The sequence below is a fragment of the Marmota monax genome, unplaced genomic scaffold (genome assembly GCF_021218885.2).
Source record: "Marmota monax isolate L192 unplaced genomic scaffold, Marmota_monax_Labrador192_F-V1.1 WCK01_AAM20220418_F8-fsc00165, whole genome shotgun sequence".
Taxonomy (NCBI): Eukaryota; Metazoa; Chordata; class Mammalia; order Rodentia; family Sciuridae; genus Marmota; species Marmota monax.
Window position 1 is genome coordinate 3,458,318 of NW_026693851.1, and position 27,998 is coordinate 3,486,315.

A 27,998-nucleotide genomic window follows, 5' to 3' on the forward strand; every position below is an offset into this window, starting at 1 on the left:
GCTAAACATTGCTTCACTTATTTCACTATTGCTAAAGCCAGAGAAGGAACTTTTAGAATACTCATCCACAAATAAGTTAGCCTCATTTTCATGTTCTACAAGAAGAGAATAAAATAGTAATAACATCATAATGTCAATGTAAGGGCAAAAGGAAAATACATGTATGTTACTAGGATGAGCATATTCTAGCTACTCAATCACCATCATGCTACATTGACATTTTCATAAGATTTATGAGTATATGTGATAATTTTTGTTCTTTCTCCAAGGTACAATAAAAATTTAGAAGAAGCTAAAAGAATTGGAATAAAAAAAGCTATCACAGCCAACATTTCTATGGGTGCTGCTTTTTTGCTGATCTATGCATCATATGCACTGGCATTCTGGTATGGGACTTCCTTGGTCCTCGCAAAGGAGTATACTATTGGAAAAGTGCTCACTGTAAGTTATATATGAGTCATAAAAAGAGATAAGTCATTATTTAAAATGCTAATGAAATCAAGTGGCTTTATCTTTACTTTAAAAGAATATACTCTGAACAGTTATTGAATATTCCAAAGAAATAGGTGTTACTAGGTTAGAATGGTAAGGAAGTCCGATGCATTCAGCAAGCAATTTTGTGGTCTCTTTTGCAAATCTCTTGCACAATTCTTCCTGTAGCCTAAATAATAGTAACATTATCAATCTCTCTAGCAGAGACTTTCATTTAATGAGATCATTTCTTTGTGTCAAAATTAATACTAAACATTTTTATTTTCTAATTTACTATTCACATTAACAGATGGCAAAACACATAATTTACATTCAAATTATTTTGAATGGCAACTAATCCACCTCACAAATTGATGAAAGACAATGAAATAATTGGCAAACCAAGTTTAATCTGCATCCTTTAGGGAAGGTCACTCCATTTCTTTCTTAGGCCAAGCACAAGTATATTGCATTAACCAGAGACTGTGTTTCCTTGAGTTCCTGAAAATAGTTTATTTTCTCAGGATTCACATTTGTAATAATTTTGTAATAATTTCCTCTTGGGTTTTTTTCAGCCTGTTGCATCATCCAGCATTTGTGAGGCTGTCCTGAGAAGGAATGGCTTTTACGAAAAAGACTTTTTAGGATAGTGATGCTGTGGGTGAGGGTAGGTTGTAGTAAGAGATGTATATTGCCTCATTTTAATATACATAAGCAATTTATTTCATTTTACTTTTTGTGGTGCTGGGGAGTTCAACCTAGGGCCTAACTCATCCTAGACAAGAGCTTCTACTACTGAGCTATACCCCCAATCCTAGATGAGCAGTTTAAATCCAGTATTCACTGAACCCAAATCTGCTTCACAAACTGGAGTCATTTGGAATAGTGAGTTCAGGATTTGATATCAGACCAACATGTTTCTAATTCTAGCTGTGCCAGTTACTAGCTAAATGAGTGGGGCAGCCATTTAAACTTTTCAAGCCTCTGTTGCTTCTTCTGCCAAATGGAGTGTGCCTTTTCAGTGTTGAAGTAAGGACTAATTGAAGTAATGAATATAGAATTTCTTAGCAAAGTTCCTTCTATATGAATTATTGGTCAATATAAGTCTTATATGATTTAGAAAGAAATGTTAACTTCTCTTCAACTTCCAATAGAAGCAAAATTGAGTAAGTCGTTACGAATAAGAAACTGATTTAAGCAAAACAAAGACAGCAAAAACGTATCTATTAGACCTCAGAGAATGGTCTGGTGGTGAGCATGGGGGAGACTTAGCCTTATGTGTGTGCTTTATAATTTATAAAATATTTTCATGTGCAGTTTCATCAGATACAATGTACAAAAAGAACAGTCTTACCTATTTTTACAAATGAAGAAATAAAAGTTCAGTGATTATAAGAGAATGTCCTAAAGACATATAGTAATTAGTACTTATTTAGGATTTGGACCTAGGTCTTCTGACTTATCTTCTAGTGTTTGTCTCCATTTTCCCCTCTTAATGGTCTAAATAAAAATACTTAGCCATTGAAGAAATATAAAAAATGTTCTATTATAATATTGTGGTTATATAGAATTACATTGTTGTTTCACTGAGTAAATAAGACTAACTCCACATGCTAAACATTTTTAAAATTTATTTTTAATCAATTTATCATGATTTTATTATTTTTATAAAATATAATATTTTGGTATATGTATGATATGCACTGATTAAATCAAGCCAATTAACATTTATCACCTCACTTACTTGACATTTTTTTTGTGGTGATACATTTGTAATTTACTATCTACAAACCTTTAAAACACTTTTAATACCCAATATTCTTGTGTTGCCTTCCCATTTTAAAATGGAATTAGCTATGTTGGAAAGAAGAGGAAGTATGAAAATAATTGTGATATACACAAAGTAATTTGATGGTTTTCTTCCCCATTCCTCAGGTCTTCTTTGCTGTGTTAATTGGAGCTTTCAGTATTGGACAGGCATCTCCCAACATTGAAGCACTTGCAAACGCAAGAGGAGCTGCTTATGAAGTCTTTAAGATAATTGATAATGTAAGTCTGAACTGGCCATTTATCCATTCACCTAAAATATTTTCTAGTTAAGATTCAGTTTCATTATCATTTTTCTAGCTCTCCACAAAGGATCACTAACAAGCAGTTACTGTAACCTACTAATCTAAAATTTTATTCTGTTTAGAAACCAAGCATTGACAGCTTCTCGATGAGCGGGCACAAACCAGACAATATTAAGGGAAATTTGGAATTCAGAAATGTTCACTTCAGTTATCCATCTCGAAAAGAAGTTAAGGTATGGCGATAAATGACAAATCAATGATTGAACAACCTATTGGATGAAGAGCTTGTTAATTTCCTTAAGAAAATACAGAAAAAGAAAAATTCATGTATATTTTTAAACCTAGTATTGAATTGACTGATAGTTCATAGACTCTATAACTGTACACGCAAAATTGTCTTTAAGTTTATTTTTCACTCTTGGTAGATCTTGAAGGGCCTCAACCTGAAGGTGGAGAGTGGGCAGACAGTAGCCCTTGTTGGGAACAGTGGCTGTGGGAAAAGCACAACGGTCCAGCTGCTGCAGAGGCTCTATGACCCCACTGAGGGAGTGGTGAGCTAGATGCTATTTCCATTACAGATCACTCTGATGATGTGATTTCAACTATGAGTATTTGAGAATCACACTTATTTCTTATTTCAGATCAGTATTGACGGGCAGGACATTAGGACAATCAATGTAAGATACCTGCGGGAAATCATTGGTGTGGTGAGCCAGGAACCTGTGTTGTTTGCCACCACAATAGCGGAAAACATTCGCTATGGTCGTGAAGATGTCACCATGGATGAGATTAAGAAAGCCGTCAAGGAAGCCAATGCTTATGACTTTATCATGAAACTGCCTCATGTGAGTTAGCCTGACCTTCATGGTTCCAAAGGTGTGAAGAATAGACAGTGGCCAAACAGTCCATAGGAAGTTAGGAATCTACTGTATATTGGGAAAACCTCCTTAAAAGGGAAATTGAAATTATTTTGAATCGTTAATCTCTAGCAGTATTAACTAGTAGTAGATATGTCTTTTAAAACTAGGGTTGGTTATTGCTAAGTTCTAATGAACTAGACTGTATTGCCTATGATGAGGCTTAGTTTCATGGGATTACTCCCTGATTTACAATGATTTAATACATGAACACCTTGTTCTTTTGCTAACTCCTCCTGTGTTTTTCCTGTTGTAGAAATTTGACACCCTGGTTGGAGAAAGGGGCGCTCAGCTGAGTGGGGGCCAGAAACAGAGAATTGCCATTGCCCGTGCCCTTGTCCGCAACCCTAAAATCCTCCTGCTGGATGAGGCCACGTCAGCCTTGGACACAGAAAGTGAAGCAGTAGTTCAGGTGGCTCTGGATAAGGTCTGTGAGCCCTGGTTCAAACCAACTTATTTATGAATGTAACACCCTGTTTTTAATTCTTCTTAATTTTGGCCTTTACTTGTATTTGTATTTATTATAATAAAATATCATGTTAAACCATTATCAATTGACTATATGTTTACTGAAGTTAGAGAAGATGGTCTATAGCTTTGATGGTTTTATAACATGCAAAGCACTGGTGTTTGGTGAATATAATTAGAAAGAATGATTTTTTTTAACATGTAAATATGAATGTATTCAAAAACCAAATTTCTCCCTCTTTAGGCCAGAGAAGGCCGGACCACCATTGTGATAGCTCACCGTTTGTCCACAGTTCGTAATGCTGATGTCATCGCTGGTTTTGATGATGGAGTCATAGTGGAGAAAGGAAATCATGATGAACTCATGAAAGAGAAAGGTGTTTACTTCAAACTTGTCACAATGCAGGTATGATTTGACTCTAGAACTTCCTTAAATTATGTCAATGATAAACTAATGTTGCTATGAGTAAAGCTATAAATAAATGTTATTTGATTTGATTCTCTTGAAAAGTAAGAAAAAATACTGGGGGATTTAGGATCAAGCCAGTGTTTAAAATGTTTTTTTTTCTTAAAAAGAGAGGAACTAAAGAATAAATACAGAAAAGCTTAAAGTGATTTAAAGGTATACTATTCACTAATAATAACCACTAGCCACATATGATCATTGAACATTTAAATGTTGATTAACCTGAATTGAAATGTTGTAAGTAGACAACACACATCAGATTCTGAAGGCTTAGTACAAAAACAAAACAAAATAAAAACAAAAAAAGAATTGCAAAATATTTCAAATGTTTTATATTGATTGTGTGTTGAAATGATAATATCAGATATGAATATCTTGAATGTTATTAGGTTAAAAAAATAAATAATTCAAATTGATTTTATCTCTTTTCACATTTTTAAAATATAGCTACTGGAAAGTTTTAAATGAAAAATATGGCTTATATTATTGCTCATACCATTTTTCTGTCAATTGGTCCAAAGCAAACTTGATTGAGCTAAATTTCCTCAGAAAGGAGATGACCAGATAAGATACATGGAAAGGATTTCACATTTCTGCATATTCACTAGAAATCCTTATTTAGTAGTTTTTATTTTTCCATATATTACACAGAAAGGAACAGCAGTTTAACTTCATCCATTCCTGTAACTACTTGAAGCAAATTACCATTTTTCTTGGTATCTGATGTTCATTGGTTAACTAATCCTAACCAGTGTATGCATATTTCTTATTAATTTTAGACAGGAGGAAATGAAATTGAATTAGAAAATGAAGTTGGTGAATCCAAAATTGACATTGATGTCTTCCATATGCCTTCAAAAGATTCAGGATCCAGTATAATAAGAAGAAAATCAACTCTCAAGAGTATCCATGGACCACAAGGCCAAGACAAAACAGAGGTTTCAGTCCCTGGCCTGCTGGCTCCCTTGTTTTTTGTCTTGTAATGATGCAGAAACATCTCAGAAGGGTCGGGCAGAGTAAAGCTCTTTAACCTCATGGGGGTTTGGGGACACTATGTAGCCTTCTAAGGTATACCCCTGTTGACCTACTTTCTCCAACTAGGCCCCACCTCCTATAGTTTCCACTACCTCTCAATAATGCCATCAGATAATTAATCCATCAATGGTTTCATCCCTTGATGAGGTCAGAACTCTCATAATCTAATCACCCAGGAATGCACCTCTGAACACTGCTGCATGATCAGGCACCTAGCCTTTAACACATGAGCTTTTGGGGGAATTTCAGAGCCAAACAATAACACTCCTAGTTGGGTGGGCTGGGGCTGAGGTAGGAATGGGAACAAGAAATGATTTTCCAGCATTTTGTGATATTCTCGAGGGTGTTCCACAAACTAAAATGTCAGCATTTTAAAATCAGTTTAGAATTTAAAATTAAGAACGTATAGAAAGATTTCTAGAATTAGAATTTATAATGTAAAGACTATAGTAGATCTTTAAATATTAAAATTTCATTTCTGTTTATCCCTAAGTGTAAATATTATTGTTATTTTCTGAATGCCAGGTCAAGAGTTAAATGTTTGTGCAAACATCATTCATTTCTTAAAAAACAAAGGGATACAGTAACAGAATCTGTCAGCACTTTCTAGAAGCTAAATACCAGTAACTGATAAGGAAAAATAATGTATTCACTTAAGAAGTTTTGTGCATATGGAAGAACTGTACATCATAAAATCAATTATCAATTTTTTTAAACTAGCTTTTTGTGCTATTTTGTGTTTTCTAGGATGAAAATATACCTCTAGTTTCCTTTTGGAGGATTCTAAAGCTGAATTTAACTGAATGGCCTTATTTTGTGGTTGGTGTATTTTGTTCTATTATAAATGGAGGCCTGCAGCCAGCATTTTCAATAATATTATCAAGGATTATAGGGGTAAATGTTTACATCCATTTTGGTTTTATATTTACTTGTGAGTCCTAAATGAAGAATGAATGGAGCATGTGTGTTTGTATAAACTTACATAAGCCATCGAGAACACATCTCTTCACATGACACTAACCAGCTCAAAGATATAAAAATAGAATATGGTATGTGAGAGGAAAGTTGAGTTTGTAAATTCATATCTAGGGCCCTGTCAATTTCCATCTCAGGGGACTAGATCCCTGAGATAGTGAAACCAGTAACATGACTCTTTTGTACCATCAACGTTGGGGTCTAAGCAAAATTCTAGAACTGTCATCTCACCCAGTGTACAAAGGGGATTCCTCATGTATTTTTCAAACTGACTCAAGAATAAGCTGTTACTTAACCTGCACACTTGTCAGGACATGACCAGGCCTAGCATGCAATCTCTGGAAGGTGTAATTTTCATCTCTGTTGCTAAAACTGAAAAAGAAATAGCTTCCTAAATATTGAGGTTGATGTATACTGGTTTCACCTGATCTAACAGTGATATTTTCAATAATAACGTTACAAACGAAGCAGGCGTGCTCTCTATTTAGTGACAGGTTTTCAATCATCAAGCTAAGGATACCCTTGCCATACTGCTGAAAACATTGTGGAGAAAGAAATTGAGCACTACAAGTAGCATAAGCCAACACTAACTTTTGATTTTAAAACAAAAAATACATAACCATTCACATCTATCCATGCATGACTAGCTTTTTTCAGGTTGATATTCATGTATTAAGTACTCATTCAAGAAATATTTTTTCAGTGTTTGCTTTGTGCCAGCTATTTTTCTGTGTGCTGTAAAATTGCCAACAAGAAAACAAAATTTCTGGTTTCATGGAGCATGTATTTTATGACAGAGGCCAGCAAGCTTTTCTATACAGGATACAAGAGTAAATTTTTAGGCTTTGCAGGTCCTATGGATTCTGTTGCTGATAGTCAACTCTTCCCTTGTGGCACAAATATGGAAACAAATGAACATGCTGCATTCCACTAAAACTTTATATAAATATCTGCCCTGTGGCCTGTAGTTTGCTGACCCTGTTCTAACATATGTCTTGTAGGCAGAGTGATAGACAGTGGTGTCATCAGAAAAAAAGAAATAGAAGTGGTTGACTTAGGATTGGGTTCAGCTTTTGTTAACAAAAATTCAACTTATGTACTTAATGTCTTTCTCATGCCTGTTATAACAGTAAGCCTGAAGGTCAATGATGCAGAGCTGACACATAGCTCCTAAGTATTGGGGCAGGCAATCAGCCATCTGTCTTGTAAACAGTGGGCTTTGAGTCTGATTGCTTGGTCTATACTCTTGGGTCATCCCTGGCTGGCTGGCTGTGTTATCTTGAGCAGGTTAATTGCAATCTCTCTGTGCTTTAGTTTCCCTTACTATAAAATGATGGTGATGATAAAGCAACTTGAAGAGATGTTTGTGGGACAAGAGGAACAGTACACATGGATTTGCTAGAGTATTGTCTGGCACAAAGTCAGAATCAGTGATTGACAGTTGTTTATTTCTATTGAAATGACTAGGCAAGAAAAAATGATTTAATCTCTTCTATCCCCTCCTTTTTCACAAAGGATAAAGTTATCTGGGCTGGGTTAGGAATGTGACTCTCACAGAATGATTTTGACCTTGTGAAGGGAGAGGTGTGTTTTCTTTCCCTGTGGTTGATATTCTGTTTTCTTTGAACCCAAGATGTTCTATTTGCCCTTCTAACCATTTCTGTAAAAGTTTCCATGTATGGTTCTCAGTCACCTGACTGCAGCTCTCAAGTGACTATCTAACTGGCCATATGACAAAGAATGCTAACAGCAGCCTCCTTCCTTTCTGAAAGGCCAAATGCATGAGCACCTCTCTCTCTCTGGTGCTCTGGTGCACCAAAAGCACATCAACAGTTTCCTTCCAGATACCTCAGAATAGTTCGAAATGTTCACATAGCAAAACAACAAATTGCCATACGATATAGTTCCTCACCAAGGAAGAAAGAGTATTTGCATTGCTACTTTACATAGCCCAATGGCATTTATTACTCCAAGAGGAAACCTGAGCAGACAAAATGTTGGATCAATTGATGAGTGACAGACCTCTTCTTGGTTATTAAGGAAGGAAGAAGGCAGATACCTTTAAGGTCAATATTAGATAAAAGAGGCAACCCTGATTCCCAGAATGCAAAGGCTCTCCTGACCCCCAGAATAATGCCAGATGGGGAGTGGGGCAGACCTGGCATGATTTTTTCAGTGATTAAACTAATAGTCCTTTAAATATCTTCTCATAGGTATTTACAAAAAATAATGATCCTGAAATACAACGACAGAACAGTAACATATTTTCGCTGTTGTTTCTAATCATAGGAATCGTTTCTTTTGTTACATTTTTCCTTCAGGTAAGTGTCTACACTTTTATTTTATTCATTTTGAGGGAATTTATGGCCATCTGTGTAATTTTCCTTTTAGTAGCATTGTTCCTCTATTAACTTGGTTACTAACAGCTATGTTGGTTTTCATCCTGTGACTCTCTGGATTTGCTTCCCCTCCCTTCTGACTCCTCCCTCAGCTGCCAATATCGGTGTAATTAGAGGGATACAGTGTTTGATCTAATATCATGATTGGAAATGAAAGGTGAGAACTCAAAAATGGGCTTTGGTGAGACTCTAGATATAAGTTTGAATATAAGTATTGCCAGTGAATTTAAATACCCAAAGAAATGTCTTCCAGTATTCTAAATGTCAACAACAAATAAGAACTTCCTAAACAAGCTACACTGTTTTGAAGAATTTATCAATCAACTTTTTCTAAAGGAAAAAGGACTCTTTAACTATGAAAGAATGTCAATCCTCAAGGGGCTGGCATTGTGGCTCAGTGGTAGCACACTCGCCTAGCAAGCGCAAGGCCCTGGGTTTGATCCTCAGCACCACGTAAAAACAAATAAAGGTATTGTTCCATCTACAACTAAAAAATAAATATTAAAAAAGAATGTCAATCCTCAAATAAAAACTCTAGGAAATATTTGTAGAGTCATATTTAAAAAAAAATTTTTTTTTGTAGTTATAGGTCGACAGAATGCCTCTATTTGATTATTTTTATTGGTGTTAAGGATTGAACCCAGTGCTTCACACATGCTAGGCAAAGTGCTCTGCCACTGAGCTACAGCCTCAGACCCTAGAGTCAGATTTTACAACTTGTGAATCATTTGGCAGAAATGAAATTTTTAAAGGCATCAAGTGCTCTACAAGTTTAGTATGCTAAAGCAGTATGGGTTTTGGTGTAAGACATAGGTTGATTTTTTTTTTTTTTTTTTTTTTTTTTTGGTATCAGGGATTGAACTCAGGGGCACTTGACCACTGAATCACATCTCCATCCTCCTATTTTGTATTTTTTAAATTTAGAGATAGGGTCTCACTGAATTGCTTAGTGCCTCACTGTTGCTAAGGCTGGCTTTGAACTCGCAATCCTTCTGTCTCAGCCTCCTGAGCTGCTGGGATTACAGGTGTGTGCCACTGTTCTTGGCTATGCTAGGTTTGAGTACCAGTTGCACAAGTACCCAATTTTGAGTCCTTAGCAAAATGAGAAATTTATTATTATTATTATTATTATTATTATTATTATTATTAGTAGTAGTAGTAGTAGTATATTGGGGATTAAACCAGGGGCACTTAACCACTGAGCCACATCCTCATATTTGATCCTCATATTTGATTTAGCAACAGGGTCTCACTGAGGTGCTTAGAGCCTTGCTAAGTTGCTGAGGCTGGCTTTGAACTCACAATCCTCCTGCCTCAGCCTCCTGAGCCACTGGGATTATAAGCATGTGCCACAAGCACCTGGGCAAATAAGTACTTTAACTGTCTAAGCCTCAGTGTTCTATCTGTATGTAGCACAGGGGTAATGTTGCCTCTTGACGACTATGAGAGTTCGTGTGCCCAAGTGTGCAGGCCTGGATGAGGCCTTAGTAAATAACAATCACTTATATAAATGAGTGGCATGTTCTTCTTATTCTTCACAGGGCTTCACATTTGGCAAAGCTGGAGAGATCCTCACCAAGAGACTCCGATACATGGTTTTCAGGTCCATGCTGAGACAGGTATGTTGTTAAAGGGTGAGCTGGCATGTGGGACTCCTCTTTTGTACTTGGGAACTCAGGAATGGGAGCTCAGCCAGGCTGCTCAGACTGCTCCTGTGTAGGTCATCCTTCAGTCTCCTCTCAGAGGTGTCTTTAAACCATCCCCCAGGTCAAGTAGAGGCCCTAGTGTCTGTTGGATGTATATAGGTGGGTACAAGGAACTGCAGTTGAGGCAGATGTCGTTTCCTGAGTATTTTCACCTCCAGCTTTTTGTCTGAGTAGTTGTAGGCAGTGTCAGTGGAAGTGACTTTCAATGCCCCCAATCCTTTCCTCCCTTTCTTTCCTTCTTTCTCTTGGGAAACCTAGGATACTCTGTCATGTTTTTTTCCTGCCCTTTTCCCCATCCTTTCAACAAATCCAAACTCATCCACATGGCCCATTCCTTACTGCCAGTTCCTTTGCTGTGGCTAGACTGATACAGCACTTCAAACTGCAGCATTGCCATCTAGTAAGGACTCAATGGACTGCCTTTCTTTTCTCATACCTTCAAGATCCTTGCAACAGATACTCTGAATGTTTTCCTTAGAAAGGGAAATAAAGGATTTTAGGAATGTAACCTATAGCAGCCTGGTTGAAAGGAATAAGTTTATTTAATAATCAGGATATTTTTATATGTAACTTAAAACATTCCTTTTTAAAATCATTAATCACTTGCCATTGAATAAAATGATGCTCTAGAAACCTGCTCCAGACATGCCAGGGCTACTTGAACCCTGGTTGAGAAGCATCTGTGGGCTGTGCTAGGATTTCTAGAGGACATGCAGGTTTCCACCTGTCTTTGATTTTGTAGTCCTTTCCCACTCTTCCTACCACCACCTAAAAAGACATATTTTTGAAAGTTTCTAGCTAGTGATGGACAGATCCAGGACTGAGTCTGATTAATTAGAGAGCACTATTTGATGGGGAACTCTATCTTTGGACCCTCTAGTCAAACCATATTTATAACATAGATCCCACTTAGGCTGGTCGTGGTCCAGGGCCAAATGTCTCATTACCCCATCAGCCTCCAGGCCAAGTCCCAGGTCCATTATACTTTGGGAGCTGAGCTGAGGGTTTGTATAATGCCTTCTCCATGAATTAAGAAGAACAAACCCATTAAAGCCTTGTGCTTATAAGACATCATACCAAGTATTCTAAGTCATTCAATTTGAATGGTTCCTGTCTTCAAGGAAGTTACATTCCCATGGGGAGAAACTTGAATATTTAAGAACACTAAAAGTCAGATTGATATTTGCTGTAATGAATTATAACACTCCATCTTTTCTTTGAAAATTTTAGATAAAACTGATAATTACTATTTTAATGCAGATCACCACTTCAGTAACCATAGTTATTTATGGTGGACATAAGTTCTTTAAACTCATTTTTTAAGTGGTTTACAAAGAAAATTCCATTTGATACTGAATGTCACATTTTAATTTAGATTTGTTTTGTTGATTTGTTTTAACCCTGTTTATTTATTTCACCCTGAACTTCAGTTATCTAACTGCATGTTCAACTTCTCTATTTGGAGGTCTAATAAATGTTTCCAATGTTGATATTTTAGACCTGAACTCTTTTTTTTTAAGTACCAGGGATTGAACCCAGGGGTGCTTAACCACTGAGCAACTTCCCAGCTCATTTTTTAAATTTTTTATTTTGAGAAAGGGTCTCACTAAGTTGCTCAGGGCCTCACTAAGTTCCTGAGATGGGCTTTGAACTTGCCATCCTCCTTTCTCACTGCCCCCAGCTCAACCCTTATAGGCTTATCCCTTACCTACTCTTTGCCCACATCCATGAGTGATGGCACCCTTCTACCAGTTGATCAGGGTAAAAACCATGGTGACTCCTCTTTCTGTGTTTACTATTGCAATAGCTTCCTGGCTGGTCTCATTGCCTCTCTCTGTATCCCAATCCAGTAGGTTCACCTCACAACAGCAGAGCCATTTTTCTAAAAACTAAGTCAAACCATATCTCTCTTCCTAAAACCTGCTGAAAGTGACCATTCCTCTCTGGATGAAGTATGGAATTTTATAGTTGCCTAAAAGGCCATACATGATGTCCCCTTCCCACTCTCAGGCCTCATCTCCTACACCTTAACCCTTGACCAGCACTCAGTCTGCTCCCCACACAGTGCTCACTGTGTATGTGTGGGAAGAGAAGATGGGAGGAAGCCACATGAGGACAGATCTCTGTCCAGAGGAAGAGGCAGCTTTTTCAGATTCACATCAAGTGACTTCTTGGGTTACAAGCACCCTTTAAAGCTTTGTTGCTAGTATTTGGACAGGTCAAGTGTAGTTGCACCTCAGATCCTTTGCATGTGCCAGTTCCTTCTTCTTGGATATGCTCATCCCTTCCTGCACTTAGTTCTATGCTCCAGTGTCACCTTAGAAAAGCCTTCTCTGTTTCTACACCAGTTTCTAAAATAGCACCTTCCCTTCCTTCTTTGTTCTTACCCACCTCCGTTTTTCTTCACAGCGTGTATTACCTCCTGAGATGGCATAAATGTATTTGCACCCTCTATCTCCAGAACTTGAGCTTTAGGAGAGCAGCAATTTTGTTGTTAGTGCTCACTGTTTTGTCCAATACTTCAAATTGTGATTGGGACCAAGCAGGCATTCAGACTTTTTCTGATGAATGAAATGATCCGTTTATGTATTAGTATATAAATCCCTTTCTTGTCTATTGAATGTCAGAGGGGATATAATTGATCAACAAAATTGACCTTATCACTTTCCTCTTAGAGCCAAGAGTCTCACAAAATAGGACTTTGATGTGATTATGATGAAATCTCTTCTGTGCCACAGGATGTGAGCTGGTTTGATGACCCTAAAAACACCACTGGAGCATTGACAACCAGGCTTGCCAATGATGCTGCTCAAGTGAAAGGGGTACGTGACTCCTTTTGGTTTTGTCATAAGTGGTCATTTGAACCTCAGCATGAAATTGATTTTCTTATTTTAATGTTAATTATTATCATCATTGTGAAGAAAATGTTAAATAGACACAAATCCACAAATAAATGTTTTAGAACAAAAATGTTAACTATTTAAACATTAAATGCTGTTTGGTGTCTAGATAACTTGTAAGCTATCTTTTGTTATTGCTGTTCTATTCATACTCTTAACAAGATATATGTAGAAGAATTGTTATTTAGAAAAGAAGTATTTTCACTGTATCATTCAGGACCAGTTGTTTTAGTGCTCAATTAACAGAAAATTGTAGTTGCTACTGAAAAAATTATGTGTATAGTTGCTACTGGAAAGTTTAGGGACATTGCAGTTCATAAAGTGAGCAATAAAATATGTTTTAAAAATAGGTTGAATAAAATGAAAAGCACTTGAAAAAATTAAAGCAAGGTGGAAAGAATAACTTCAAACTGCTGAACCATCAGGTTTTGATTTTTAGCAGAAGTGACAAAATTTCTTCTATATATTTTTATGGCAAAAATCTATAAGCTGATGTAGAATATGAAAAAAAATGTGATCTCTGCTGTGTCTCCCCCAACCTTGGGTGTTATAGTCTTTATCCTTTATTCTTCCTGTAAGTCAGTACTATCCTAGCAGTTATCCTATCTAATAGATATTTTTGGAAGAATAAATTATATTTGGAATGAGAGAGTTGCATAATTACAAGTCAGATCTTTAAAAATGCTATTTTAATACAGATATCTTTGTTGAAAGCAAACAAACCAACAAAAATCAAGATTTGGATCCAGTTATATAGAACCTAACCAAACAAAATGTACACTGCTTGAAATAACTTTGAACCTTCAGAAACAGATAATGATCTTACCCTATGCCAGTGTCCATTGTTAAAAAGTACAGTAGGGAAATGGAAGCAGCATGGGTTGGTAGGGGCTGGCTGGTTGTCAGGGAGGGAAAGACTCAGTGATGATATGGGCAAGAGGCCTGAAGGAAGGAAAGATGCCATCCTTGTAGGTGTTTGGAGGGGTGCCTCTAATCAGAAGGTCAGCAAGGGCAGAGGCATTGAGCACCAAGCATTCCTCAAACATTCCTGAAGTAGTAAGGGTGACAGAGCAACTAGACTAAAGTAAGTGAAAGAACAAGTCTTAATAGGAAATGCTTCATCGTCTTATGAGTTTATCAGCAGTATTTGAGATCCTAAGTTGTTCCTGTCTTAAAGGAGGAACCTTGGTTTCCTTTCTAGGACATTGCTTTTTTCTCCCACTGGCCACTGTCTCCCACTGTTCGTTGCTATTTTGTCCTTATAGCCCTGACCTCAGTGCCCAGGGTTTGTTATCTGCAGAGGCTCTTTCATCCAGTCTCATAGCTTTAAAAACCACCATTGTACTGGAAAATCACCAATATTTGTTTGCAGATGACTTCTCTGCTAAGTTCCAGACATAGAAAATCCACCTGTCTCCCTGACATGTGCACATGGTTGTCTGATGTCTGATGTCTGATCATGGACTGGCCATGCCCCACTCAGAGCTCTCAATTCTCCTTCAATCCACTCCTCCAACAAATTTCCCAATTTCATTAAAAACTAATTTTATTTTTTTCAGTTGTGCAGGTCCAAAGTGTTAGAGTCATTCTTAAATCCCCTTTCTCTCAGATCCCTTATCAAATCCAACTAACAATTTTTTTTGGCTGAACCTTTTTTAAAGATCCAGAATTTGTTACATTTCACCACCATTCATATGACCACACTAATCTAAGACACTATCACCCCTGTCCTGTATTATTGTAACAGACTCCGTACCTCTATTCCTGTCTCCTTCTACCCATTCATATAGCAGCCAGAGTACTAGTCCAGTATTTATATCAAATAGCTGTTAGATGAATCTGGTGGAATTGATGGGAGTTTTGAAGGAGTCTATCACAGGAGTTAGTATGGAGAGAAGCTTTAATCAATGTACCTGCTCATTTTTTGGAGTTGGGAAAGATTATTCAGTCACAGAGATCTTAGTGGCCATCCTAGATATAACTCCATTATAATTTTTTCCCAAGATCAGCCTCACTTGGGCAGAAAAAAAAATGTTTAGGAATGGAAAATAACATGGGCCCTTTCCAGAGAAAGCAGATCAGAGAGCCAGAGAAAGATTTGCAATGAGTTGAGGGTATAGTATTTTCAGGGTAGAGGAGATGTGGAGGATTGAATCATCGAGCAAGGACTGAGTTGACTTTGTAGGCCGACATCTGGTTTGAGGCTTGGCAATCACCACACACTACTAAGAATCATGCTTCAGGCTCCCTCTGGTATTCAAACTGAAGACTTTGATGCTTTCTTAGTATAAATTAAATTCTATAGCTTTCAACTCTGTGTATATTTTTTTCCAAATCAAATCTAGGTTAAATTAAGCATAATAAGCATTTCATATAGGCCTCAATATTTTTTAATATCCTTAATGACAAATAATAGTCTTAAATTATAAGTAGTACTGTACCTAACTTTGGAAATTTCTACCATCCAGTTTAATATAAATGTCAGAGTTTATCTTGCTAATTTTCAGAGCTTGCTTTAGAGAACATAGTTTAATTGATTAAGACTTTCTTGGCATTAAAAATTCAGAAGAGAGAAATATGTTATCACAGTCTGGAGTTTTGATCATCCACTTTCAGTTTATTCAGAAGTCATGGATAATTCTCATTTTAGAAACTCAAAGTTGTTACAAGTAAAATTTTATTTTTGTTTTATAACTGAGAAGATAATTAATATATTTTCATGAAAGTGAATTGTTACAGTTCTTAAGAATATAGAAGTGTGGATTTTAAAGTTAATAAAAATTAAAAATGTGTCTCTAATTTGTTTTTTAGGCTATAGGCTCCAGGCTTTCTGTAATTACCCAGAATATAGCAAATCTTGGGACAGGAATTATCATATCCTTAATCTATGGCTGGCAATTAACACTTCTACTCTTAGCAATTGTACCCATCATTGCAATAGCAGGAGTTGTTGAAATGAAAATGTTGTCTGGACAAGCACTAAAAGATAAGAAACAACTAGAAGGTTCTGGAAAGGTGAGTCAAACAAAATACAATTGCTTACCTAAGTAGAGAAAAATATTTAAATCAGTGTTGTTTTGTTATTCCCTACTACTTACTATGTTCTGAGTGTTTTTATCACCATTCCCCAGAGCAATATATTTTTGACATTTATTCTGCAGATTAGAAACTGAAGTAAAGTATCAAACATGGCCTTAGGCTCAGACTGACACTGCTTCTCACAGGCTTTTTTGGTTTCAAGCTACTGTCTTCACACTCCTCTCTTCCTTCCCCGCCCCTCCTTACTTCCTTCAATCCCCACCCCCTTTCCTTCCTCCACATCTCTTTTTTTCTCTCTCTCCCTCTTTCTTTTAAGCAAGCTTAAATCTCCTTTATTGAGAAAAGTCGGGCCTTTTTATTATGTCTGATGTGAAAGGTTCAATATGGAAACGTCCTGGGGTCTTTTTTCTATCTGACTTAAATGATCACCACTGTCCCTCTTATCATTCCTCCCCCTTTCATCCTACTTCTGCTTCTCCTTCCCTGAATACTTGTTTTTCTGCATGTTTGTTTATTCTTTTCTTATTATTTAACAAATGCTTATGTGACATTTACTGCATTTCCTGCAAATGCTTTACTCTTCATAGTGACCTTGTGCAGGAAGTCCTAGTGTCATCTCCTTTTCCAGGTGAAGCTGAATACCTTCCGGCAGTGGTCCCCTGTGCCTTAGAGAACTGAGGAGTCTTAGGGTCAGGGTTCAAATTCTGGTACCTGTGCTCCTGTTCTAGATGGCAGAAGACAATCTGATGTTATAAGATCTGGATCATTATAGAAATGAGGGGTCAGAACAGGGCTGAGTCCCAAAACTGGGACTAATGTCTAGATAGGAATATATTTACCAATGGATATTCCAGACTCTCCAGAGTCAGGGCAGGAATCTAGTTAGTTTATGGTGGGTCTGGCTCTCAGGCACAGGAGTCCTTTGTCTGTGGACCAGGTCCCTCACAAGTGGGTGATGTGACAGGTCCTGAAGGATGTTCCTTGTCACAGGCACATTGTCCTCTGCCTCCTGCATTTCCCAGATTCTGCCTCATCTCCAGGAAACGCCGCTGGGCCAGCTTTGGTGCTTCTCCCAGTGTCTGTGGGGGAAAAACCTGCTGTGAGATGTCTGGCAGGCTTTTAGCCATATGGTGCTGCTCCCAGGGTTCCTGGTTTGGTCTAACCTGGGTAACACTGGACCAGCCTGGGGAAATCCTATGCCTTGTGTTTCTTTTCTCCTATGGTGTTGACTCTTTATTTGAATAAAAGCTGGAAAAATCTAGAGCAAAATGTAAACAAAAAAGTCTTTAATAATATCATTATTTATTGAGGTGTGTGAAATCTTAGAATGGGAATCTTAGACTGTTTATGAAAGAAGAAGACAGATCCTAAGTTAAATCATTGCAAACCAAGGTCAGCACCTTTGAGGTGGTGCATCAGAGATGAGACTCTTGGAGTCCTGTAGAAGGGCTGAGGAAAGAATGCAAGGGAAATGGTATGTGTGGATATGGTAGATTTTCTAAGTCAGACTGTGAGAGATTCTCTAATCCAGTGGGGGCTCCGGAGAGGGACAAAGGCAGATAGCGAAAGTGGTGGTTGCTTCACCAATCAGTTCTCATAATATTGAAAGTCAACCCCATTTGATCCTAATTCTCAGGTTACAATTTATTGAATATTTATTAAAAATGGGCTTTATACGAAGAGCTCTACATATGTTTGCTCATTTCAGTAGCCCTGCTGAGTTACACCTGTTGGAAGAGATCAAATATCTTTCCCAAAGTCGCAAATCAAACTTCAAATCAATTTTCCTAACTGATCTCCTTCAATTCTTGTCCATCTATAGTCTTTATTATTCTCAAAGTCAGTATACTAATCTCTTAAAAATACAAATCAGATCATGCTAACTCCTATTTAAAACTCTCTAATGGCTTCTAATCGCATTGGAATAAAATTCCAATGTCTGTAAAACCCTGCAGGATCTGATGACCTCTATAATCTTGTCCTTTACTATACTCTCCTATGTCATGCTGCTCTGGTCTCATGGGTCTTTTTGTAACTCTTAGAACACTCTAGTCTGGTTCCCACAGATGTGGCTTCTTCCTGTACATATTCAACTCTCAGATGTAGTACCTTTACTGAGAGGCCTTTCCTTACATCTGAATTAATTCATGACATTTCTCAGCCCTTAATGTTGCTTTCCTGTTTCTTTGTGGATAAATGGTTTATCTTTCCTAATAAAACAAAAGATACATAGGGGCCTGGACTACCTCTGTGGATTTGCCCTGAAGCAGCCATTCCAGAGCAGGTCTGTGGGAGGCCAGGGCTTGTTCATTACTGTGTGGGGTCAGGGCCTGCTCGTATTATCTCTGTGATGTCGGAGACTGTTCATAACCTCCTCTCAGTCGGTGATCTGTAATTTCTAGAGTTCTAGCACATTAATATAGACTAAGAACATTTCTATAAAATAGATGCATTTTCCTTTTCAACATTAAAAGCCACAATCAAACTTCATTTTATTTGAAGGTAGGAAGACAAAGGTGAGGAGGTTTGCTTGTGTTTTTCTTTCTAGAAGCATATTTGCATTTTCCTTTCTCCAAAAGTATCAACTACATGATGCTTTGTGAGGGAAACAATGCCATTTACTTCTCCTTGAACTGAAGTTCTCTTTTCTTCTGGTGATTCCTGAGACTTTGTTTGAAACTCTGGGAATAAAGGAAGCTGTGAGGATGCAGGATGCTAATTAAGGTTCTTCCTAATTGCTTCATTGTGCATTAAGATGAAGTGATTACATTGTGAAGTGATTATATTGTTCTACTCATTATGCAAGGTCTGTCCTCAAACTCTCCCTTTTATTGAGTTTTATATATACTGAAAAGCGACATTTATAATCTAGCCACAGACACTCCTGCCTTAAACACTACACACAAAATATTTCTTAAAATTTTTACATTAAAATTTACAGTAAAATCTGCTTTTCAGCATACATTGCTGTAATTTGTAGAATGTTATTACTAATCCAGAAAACCTCTTCTATTTGTTTGAACCCTTATAATTAAAAATATTTCTAATGTGTCTGAACAAGGATTGCCTTTGGGGAGTTTGAAGGTGAATTTTTCCTCTAATTTCATGCTTTCTGTATTTTTTAGGATCTTCTAAAATGAGTGTACATTATTGTTTAAATGTGTAAAAGAAGCTTATAAAAAACATAAATTAAATCTGCAAATTTTCTTCCTTTCTAAGTAGCTTTTGGTAAACATACTTCAGTCTTTGCCTCACTGAAAGAGAGAATATTTTTTATTTTATTTTAAATAAGATTTTGTTTTTAAGAATATGTTATTAACTTTTTTCTTTGAATAGCTTTTTGTACCAGCCTTCAAAAACTGACTTAATGTCTTGTGAAATATTTGCTGTTATCTTTTAAGTTAGATAATTGGTGTAGGATTCCGTGAGGAATAAGTGAGATTTCACATCAGTTTTAATAATAAATTTTAATAATAATATTTAATAATAATATTTAATAATAAATTTTAATAATAAATTATCACAACAGTTTTAATAATAAAATAATACAACGTTTCAGTTGTAAATCACTGTAAATTAATGCAATGCCTTTATTAGAATCAGCTGGCCAGTAAAAAGGTCAGAGAGAGGAAGAACATTTTAAATAGTTGAGTGACTTATCTTAGTGACCTATTATATTTGAGTGTGAGGAATTGAGAGACCCTCTCATCTACTCCCTCACATTACAGATGAAGAAAAGGAGATGGGGTGGCTCAAGGTCCCATGGTGACATAGACTGAAATCTGATTTAGTATACCAGTGTTTCTTGCATTCTCCACATCCCTTTACCCAGACTCCAAAAGGTAGCAAAGGATGTCCACGCCCTAATTAAATAGCTTTTCAGGAAGTAACATGTAATTAGAACATAACCAAATGATAGAAATTTTCTGGAAAAAACTGGCCATATGTGCCATGTTCCTTAAAAAAACAGTGTATTCCCTTTGACCCAGTAATCTCATTTTTAAGAACTTTTCCTAAGAAAACCATTCAATATGGGCAAGTGTTTAGGTACAAGGACATTTATCACAACAGTTTTAATAATAAAATAATTGAAAACATTGTACAACAATAAAAGAATGCCTGACAGGAATATTAAGTGGCCATTAAAATTCCATTATTAATGTATATTTAATGACCCTGGAAAATATTCTTAATATTTGTTAAGGCAAAAAATAATGGTGTAAAAAATAATAATGGTGAATAAGCAAGTCTAGAATTCAATCCCTAATTTGTTAAAGGTGCATATGCTTAAGGGGAAAAATTACAATACATAAGCTAATGTGTAAAATACATCAATATGTAACTTTTTAATACATTCCTTGACTTTTCAACATTTTCTGAAAATTCTTGAGTTGTTACAAAGAGAAAAATATAAATGTACATTTATATTTTTTAAATATATAAAGTATATAAAATAACTGTGAACTTCAATGTGACCATCATAAAAGAAAGAGTCCTACAAAAGGTGTGAAATACCAAGTTCTTGGGTTAATTTTGTAAAACTGTGTAACGCTGTGTGGCTTTAGGCAAGTGCCTTAGTCACTTTAAAGTCTTGGTTTCTCTTTCTATAAAGAAGGTAAGATTGAGTCAGTTTCTGTCTCTTCCAAATCTGAAACTTTTGTATAAATTACTCAGTATCCTTTTCCATAAAAAGATGTTCATAGGTAAACACTAAATGATAAAAAATAATATAGTATCATAAAATTAATTTTATTAACCTGCTTTATAGAATTCAAATTAATTGCCCCTGTTTGCCCTTGTGCCTCTTAGTGATGGGTGATATCTGTTACAGATCGCTACTGAAGCAATAGAAAACTTCCGCACTGTTGTTTCTTTGACTCGGGAGCAGAAGTTTGAGAATATGTATGCACAGAGTTTGCATATACCATACAGGTAATAACCACTGAAGAGTTGGAGGGATGTGTGAGGAGCATTTAATCATCAGATTTGTTTTCACAAAGTATTTCTTTGGCCAGAAGATTGGCCTCAAGTAGAGAAAGTACCAGATAGGAAGCACCTGTATCCAGGAGGTAATGACCAGAAACAAATTAAGGCAGGGGCTTCTCTGCGGTAGAACCTCTCAGGGTGGGTAACAGATGTGAGGGGAGAGTAACAGGGCATTGAGGAATGGCTCTCTGATGCCCAGTTAGACAATGACCCTATTATTGCTTTGTTGGGGATGAAAGCTCTTTAGGTCATATGAAATTCAAAGTGTCTGTGGGACACCGAGGAGTGGTGCTTCCTGAGTATATTTTTCATTCCTTTCTTTATTTCTCCCCTAATGGAAGCCTTCTGTCCTTCCTTTAATATGGGCATTCCAGAAAGGGCCCAACCTCTCTGAGTCTCAGTTTTTTCTCTACTAAGAGGAGAGAGAGCTGGATTGTATTGATAGGTTTTCAAACATTTTTGTTTTTCAGACCCTTTGTCTCTGAAAAGGTTTGTGTGTTTTCTTTCAGAAGTGGAAGCTAAAGAGAGTGTGGGGGAAGGACTAATAAAAAAGAAAGGTGATCTCATGAAAATAGAAAGGAGACCAATAAAGTCTCCAATATGACAAAGAGAAAAGCAAAATTGATCATGGTTGAAAAAGGAGTTAGGAAACCCAGAGGACTGCCCACTCACCAACCTGCTCCTACCCACACCTGTGCATCACCCAGTTCTGTGTCACTCAGAAAATCCTAGAACGTTAATTCCCTTGTAAAATCTTTTCTAACACCCCCAGAGTAAAGTGATGCTTCTTTCTTCCCATATTATTCATAAGGTACCTCTATTACATAAGTACTTATCTTGCTCAACTCCTAGGTCCCCAAAGGCAGTGCCATGCCTATGCCTCTGTGTTACCCAACTCCTAGGTCCCCAAAGGCAGTGCCATGCCTCTGTGTTACCCAGCTTGGTTCCTGCAGCTTATTGATGTTGGGTAAATATGTGTGGAATGAATATTCACTACAGAGGACACATTTGTTCTGTGTCCAGTAGTTAAAATAGGGAGAGGAAACTTTCAACTGAGTCCCTAGCAGGCTTTTCACAGAGTTCATAGGCTTTGTTTATTTTTACTTCAACATATTGAGGTGTAGTTAAACCTGCCATAAAGATGAAGACATTGACAGAATGGCAGCCATCAAGAATACAAACAATAATAAATGCTGGAGAGAATGTGGAGGAAAAGGAACACTTTTACACTGTTTGTGGGATTGTAAATTAATACAATCATTATGAAAATTGGTATGAAGGCTGGTCAAAAGGCCAGGCATAGAACCACAATGTGACTTTGCTATTCCACTCCAAGGTATTTATCCTAAAGATTAAAGTCATCATACTATAGTGAAACACGCTTACGTGTTCATAGCAGCACAATTCATAATAGCCAAACTATGGAACCTGCCTGGGTGTCCATCAACAAAGACAAAGACAATGTGAGTGATATATATATATATATATATATATATATATATATACACACACACACACACACACTATGGAGTTTTACTCAGTCATAAAGAAAAAAATTATAAATTATATCATTTGCAGAAAAACAGATGGAATTTGAGATTATATTAAGTAAAACAAGCCAAACTCAGAAGGTCAAGGGTCTTTTATTTTCTCTCATTGTAGAAGCTAGAGAAGAAAAAGGAAAAGAAAGGTGGTAAGCTTGAGGGAATCTTCATGAAAATCAAAGGGGGATTAGTGGAATACAGGAAGGGCACCAGGGGATGAGAGATAGGAAGGGGGTGGGGAAGTGCTGGGGAATAATACTGGCCAAATCATATTGTTATATTGTGTGTGTATGCAAATGTAACAACAAATCCCACTGTTACGTAAAACTGTACCAATAAAATTTAAAAAATAATAAAAATAACTGCACCAATAAAATAATGTAGGGGAAGAAAAAAAGATGAAGACACTGAGACTTAGAGATAAGTTAGTTTCCTAAACTCATGCAACTAGCAAGTAAAATGAAGATCAAACTTAATTATTTTGAAATTAAATCCATTTTTATTCATCACCCCATTGCCCACCCATCAAAAGTTATATTTTAAGGTCTGAAATGAAAGTCAAGTAAGTTTTCAAATGTCTCCTTTTCAGAAACTCTTTGAGGAAAGCACACATCTTTGGAATCACATTTTCCTTCACCCAGGCAATGATGTATTTTTCCTATGCTGCTTGTTTCCGGTTTGGTGCCTTCTTGATAGAAAGGGGAGACATGGAATTTGAAAATGTTCTGTTGTAAGTATTGAGCTAATATTGGAAGTTTAACTCTGCAGGTAAATCTGGGGTAAACATACTTTGTGTCTAGGCAGAAAGCTCTATGGTGAACCTGCAGGAAACCTTTTGGTGACTGAGAAAGTGGCCTTTTGCCTCAGAGTCTCCTCCATGTGTTCCTTTGAAGAACCTGGTTTTATCAGGAATTTTTCTTCCCAGTGCTGACACACATAGCCTGACCTATCTGAATCTGTGATGTGGTAGAGTGAATCAATGCAGAAGTCTCAGGAAGGCCTTGGCATTTGGGCAGAAACTTAACCCTGTGCAAGGTTCCTTTTAAAGAGTTTTCCAACAGAGCAACTCATGGATGAAAGTACTCAAACTGGGGAGATTCCAGGATAAATTTGCATTTAAGTTTCCACTTTCTAATCTGTATGTCCGACAAATGATATGCAGGTGCTATTTGTATTTTTAACCTAAAAATCAAAATCGGGTATCATTGGTATTGGGGTTTCTTTCTGAGCTTCTAGACTGGTGAAGCTAAGACACTGTCCTTTAACAACACACATAATTAATAGCAATGAAGTTTTACATTGAACATAGAATACATCAGCCTGATAATATAATGTGTTATTATAGCATTTCTGTCCTATTTAGGCATTGACTTGTTTATGTATTATAGTTAATTCAGAATGAGCTTAACAGAACATTTAAAATTTCCACTTTCTAATATGTATGCCTGACAAATGATATGCAGGTGCTGTTTGCCTTTGGATCAGATAATTATTCAATTATATTGCTTTACTCTGAGCCTTTGAATTGGTTAAAGTTCCTGACACTTGGGCATTTAAGTTTGAAAAACCAATCTTCCAAGTAAGTAAACAAAAGGGGAGATCTGGCTAAAACCAGCCCATTTGGAAAAGATCCTACAGGTTTCAATGATAGCAAGGACAAAATTAACCATCTGTGTGATTTATTTGAGCTACTGTTTAAAAAGACACATTAATGAACATTTCCAGAGGAGAGCAGTAAAAGGAGTTATCAAAGAAGTGAAGGACCTTTTCAAAACTATTTTAAAGCTGTCTTGTGGAAAAGAAAGTAGATTTTCCTTCAGTTTTAAAAAGAAATTTTAAACAATAGACTTAATCAAACATACTACTTCCTAAAATAGAGGATGAAAGCCAATTTAGGGAAAATAGCCAAGCACAAACAGTGGGAACCAAATTCAATGTCTCTAAGGTCCTTCCAACCTCAAGTGGCTATGATTCCCATGTCACACATTAGGAAGCAGATGTATCGTGAAAACAGAATGATTTCAGGTATATGAGGACCTTTTTCTTTGTTGCATAGTTCACAGGTTTTCTAAGAATCTGATGTCCTTTCAGGAATACTAACTACATTCCTTGTCAATTGCCACAATAATGCTATGTACAACTAGCCTCTAAACCCCAGTGACATAGAATGATATTTATATTGCCCATAAATCTGGAGGTCAGTTCTGCTGATTTGGGTTGGATATAGTGGATTTTATCTGGGCTCACTCATCTCTCTGCAACAAGCAATGAGAGAGAGAGAACACAAACATGAGAACAAAGTACCAAGGCCCCGAAGCACAGGCCTGGTACTGTCAACAATGACTTCCACCACATCCTGTGGGCCAAAGTATGTCACAAGGCCAACCTAGATTCAGAGAGTAGGAAAACAAATCCACTTCTTAAATGGAAGTGCAGCTTAGGTCACACTATAAGAAGATAAAGATACAGAGAGAGAGAGAGGGAAAGAGAGATGATAAAATGGACTGTTTCGCAATCATTCACACTGACATGAACTTATAAGTGTTTGTTTTATTTTTTTAACTTCTGTTTCATAATTATTTGAGTTGGCACTCCCTGGTCAGAGAGGGGCAGTTTACAGCCTTCCCCATGTGACATGTTCTGCCTTTTGTTCTCCAGGGTATTTTCAGCTATTGTCTTTGGTGCCATGGCTGTCGGGCAGGTCAGTTCATTTGCTCCTGACTATACCAAAGCCAAAGTGTCAGCATCCCATATCATCATGATCATTGAGAAAATCCCAGCGATTGACAGCTATAGCACGGAAGGCCTAAAGCCAGTGAGTTTGCTCTTTCAAATATATAATTTGTTCCTAACTCCTGAATGAAAATATCCAGAGGAAATTTAATAAAATTTGGGCTTTTTGGTATGCTAGTGATAATACAAAGTTTTCAAATCATTGGTTTATTTTAATAAATGCTAATAATAAATCTTAACATCTAGTACTTTTATGTAACCAAATCACAGGGAGATAAGAATACTGCCCACTTTATAAGCAAATCCTACTAATGAGGTTGGGTTCTTTTTTTATGTACACATTTTCTGGGGGAACAGATTTGAGTTACACATTTGTGTCATACATTTGTATTGTGTTAACAATTCCTACTATACAAGCCTTGACTCTTTTAGATCTTATTTATTACATTCTAGCAGTTTGGGGTGAAGCTTAACTGTCACAGTTGTTCACTCTTTTCTGACACCTGGTGGTAAAGGAAGTTAGTTCTATCCTGTGTTTTGATGATATGACTGAGGCCATCGAATTTACTGTTGCTCTTCCCATTTTAGCCTATGTTGGAAGGAAATGTGACATTTGATGAAGTCATGTTCAACTATCCCACACGACCAAACATCCCAGTTCTCCAGGGGCTGAGCCTCCAGGTAAAGAAGGGCCAGACACTGGCTCTGGTGGGCAGCAGTGGCTGTGGGAAGAGCACAGTAGTCCAGCTCCTCGAGCGATTCTACGACCCCTTGGCCGGGACAGTGGTAAGCACACTTTCATATTCAGCTGATTTCTGATTTTTCATTGTCTCAGTGACTGGGTGTGTTTCATTCTTGATGACAAACCCAGGGGTTTCAAACCTTTAAACAATAGCTCTTCTTAAATAAAGAGTGACAGCCTAGGTTGGGGTCCAAGCTGGGTCATGTGCCCCGCCACCTTCTTTAGCCTCCCTCTCAACACTGCCTCTCTATCCTGCTTTCTGAGCTGCCTTCTCACTACCCATCTCCCTTGCTATGATGAGATTTTAGCTGATGTGAGAAGAGCCAGCAAAAAAGTGAAATATCCATAAAGTCAAAGGGGACACTAGGAGAGGCAAGTGAGACGAAAGCCAAGGATAGTCTTGTTTCAAGCAGGAGAATATGGTCATCAAGGACAGAAGCTATGCAGAGACTGGATAAGATGAGGACTGAGAAGACATGATAGGATCTGGCAATTAATGAGCTATTTCTGACACTTTATACTTGCACTTAAGTGGGGATAATAGAAAACAGGTAAGCATGACTGAAGGATGGTTAGGAGGGGAAAGAGAGATTTCAGTGTAAACTATTAAAAAGATCAAAGATGAAAGAGAGACAAATTAGAACAATAACCTGAATGGGCAGAGTCCAAGGAACACATTTGGGAGTGAGAATCTGGAGCATTTTTATGGCCAAAAGATGAGATAATACTACTGGGGTAAAGAGGACATTGAAACATCTTCCAAGACAAAATATAGACTACTATTGGCACATTTGGGAATGGATAAAGAATATGGAGGAATGACCTTTTGTTTTCTGAACTAAAAAGATGAATGAAGAGTCAGAATTATTCATTCAGTAAAACTGAGTGCCTCTACGGGTGCTGGGTATGAGATAGGAATCTGAAGAGAGTAGTGAATTTAAATGACTAAAATAAGGGCAGAAAAAGAGCCAGATTGGGAGGAAACAGAATTTAGAGCAAAAAATTTTTATTACATAGGCATTTAGTTATGGGTTGTACTCAGAGGTAATGTTCAAAATTTTTAATAACTCATGTTGTGTGGGCACTGACCAATAGTCAGACTGATGCCCACCAACGCCATATTGAGCCTCATTGCATTAATGACTGAAATGAATTTCAGCCTATATCCAGGGCCCTTTTTTACTTCCCCATAGCAATCAATCACTCAGAAATATTTTTTACTGTATTTAAAGATAGCTATGGCTTTACTCAGTCTCTTTTTTAAATAGATACCAAGACTTTGTTTCTAATTTTTACTTTTCTGTTTTCTGTGAATTCTGATTTTGTGTTTCAATTTTGTGGCTAAAGTTTGAACAGAGGATTCTAAATAAAGTCATCACTGAAATTTTGAAGCACTCGGGAGAAAATGTTAGTTCTGAGTCTCTGATTAAGATCCTTACAGATGGTTATTAAATAGCATGTTAAACATTGTGCTCTAATAATTATAGGACTGTGTTTGCCCTCAAAGACTTTAACTGAGATGGGTCATATGCTTCCATGCATTAG

At 36.9% G+C, this 27,998-nt stretch overlaps 1 protein-coding gene across 2 annotated transcripts in view; it reads left to right on the forward strand.

Moving 5' to 3' along the window:
• The window catches only part of Abcb1 (ATP binding cassette subfamily B member 1), a 181,514-nt gene that overhangs the window by 144,414 nt on the left and 9,102 nt on the right, over positions 1 to 27,998 (forward strand). For both annotated transcript variants that reach the window (XM_046462454.2, XM_046462453.1), the window contains exons 9-25: positions 270 to 441; positions 2,407 to 2,520; positions 2,666 to 2,776; positions 2,969 to 3,094; positions 3,185 to 3,388; positions 3,717 to 3,887; positions 4,173 to 4,334; positions 5,174 to 5,332; positions 6,177 to 6,323; positions 8,618 to 8,725; positions 10,345 to 10,422; positions 13,248 to 13,331; positions 16,221 to 16,424; positions 21,280 to 21,380; positions 23,568 to 23,708; positions 25,637 to 25,793; positions 26,300 to 26,497. In XM_046462454.2, coding sequence (XP_046318410.1) covers positions 270 to 441; positions 2,407 to 2,520; positions 2,666 to 2,776; positions 2,969 to 3,094; positions 3,185 to 3,388; positions 3,717 to 3,887; positions 4,173 to 4,334; positions 5,174 to 5,332; positions 6,177 to 6,323; positions 8,618 to 8,725; positions 10,345 to 10,422; positions 13,248 to 13,331; positions 16,221 to 16,424; positions 21,280 to 21,380; positions 23,568 to 23,708; positions 25,637 to 25,793; positions 26,300 to 26,497 — 2,437 coding nt within the window. The remainder of the gene's footprint in view (positions 1 to 269; positions 442 to 2,406; positions 2,521 to 2,665; positions 2,777 to 2,968; positions 3,095 to 3,184; positions 3,389 to 3,716; positions 3,888 to 4,172; positions 4,335 to 5,173; positions 5,333 to 6,176; positions 6,324 to 8,617; positions 8,726 to 10,344; positions 10,423 to 13,247; positions 13,332 to 16,220; positions 16,425 to 21,279; positions 21,381 to 23,567; positions 23,709 to 25,636; positions 25,794 to 26,299; positions 26,498 to 27,998) is intronic.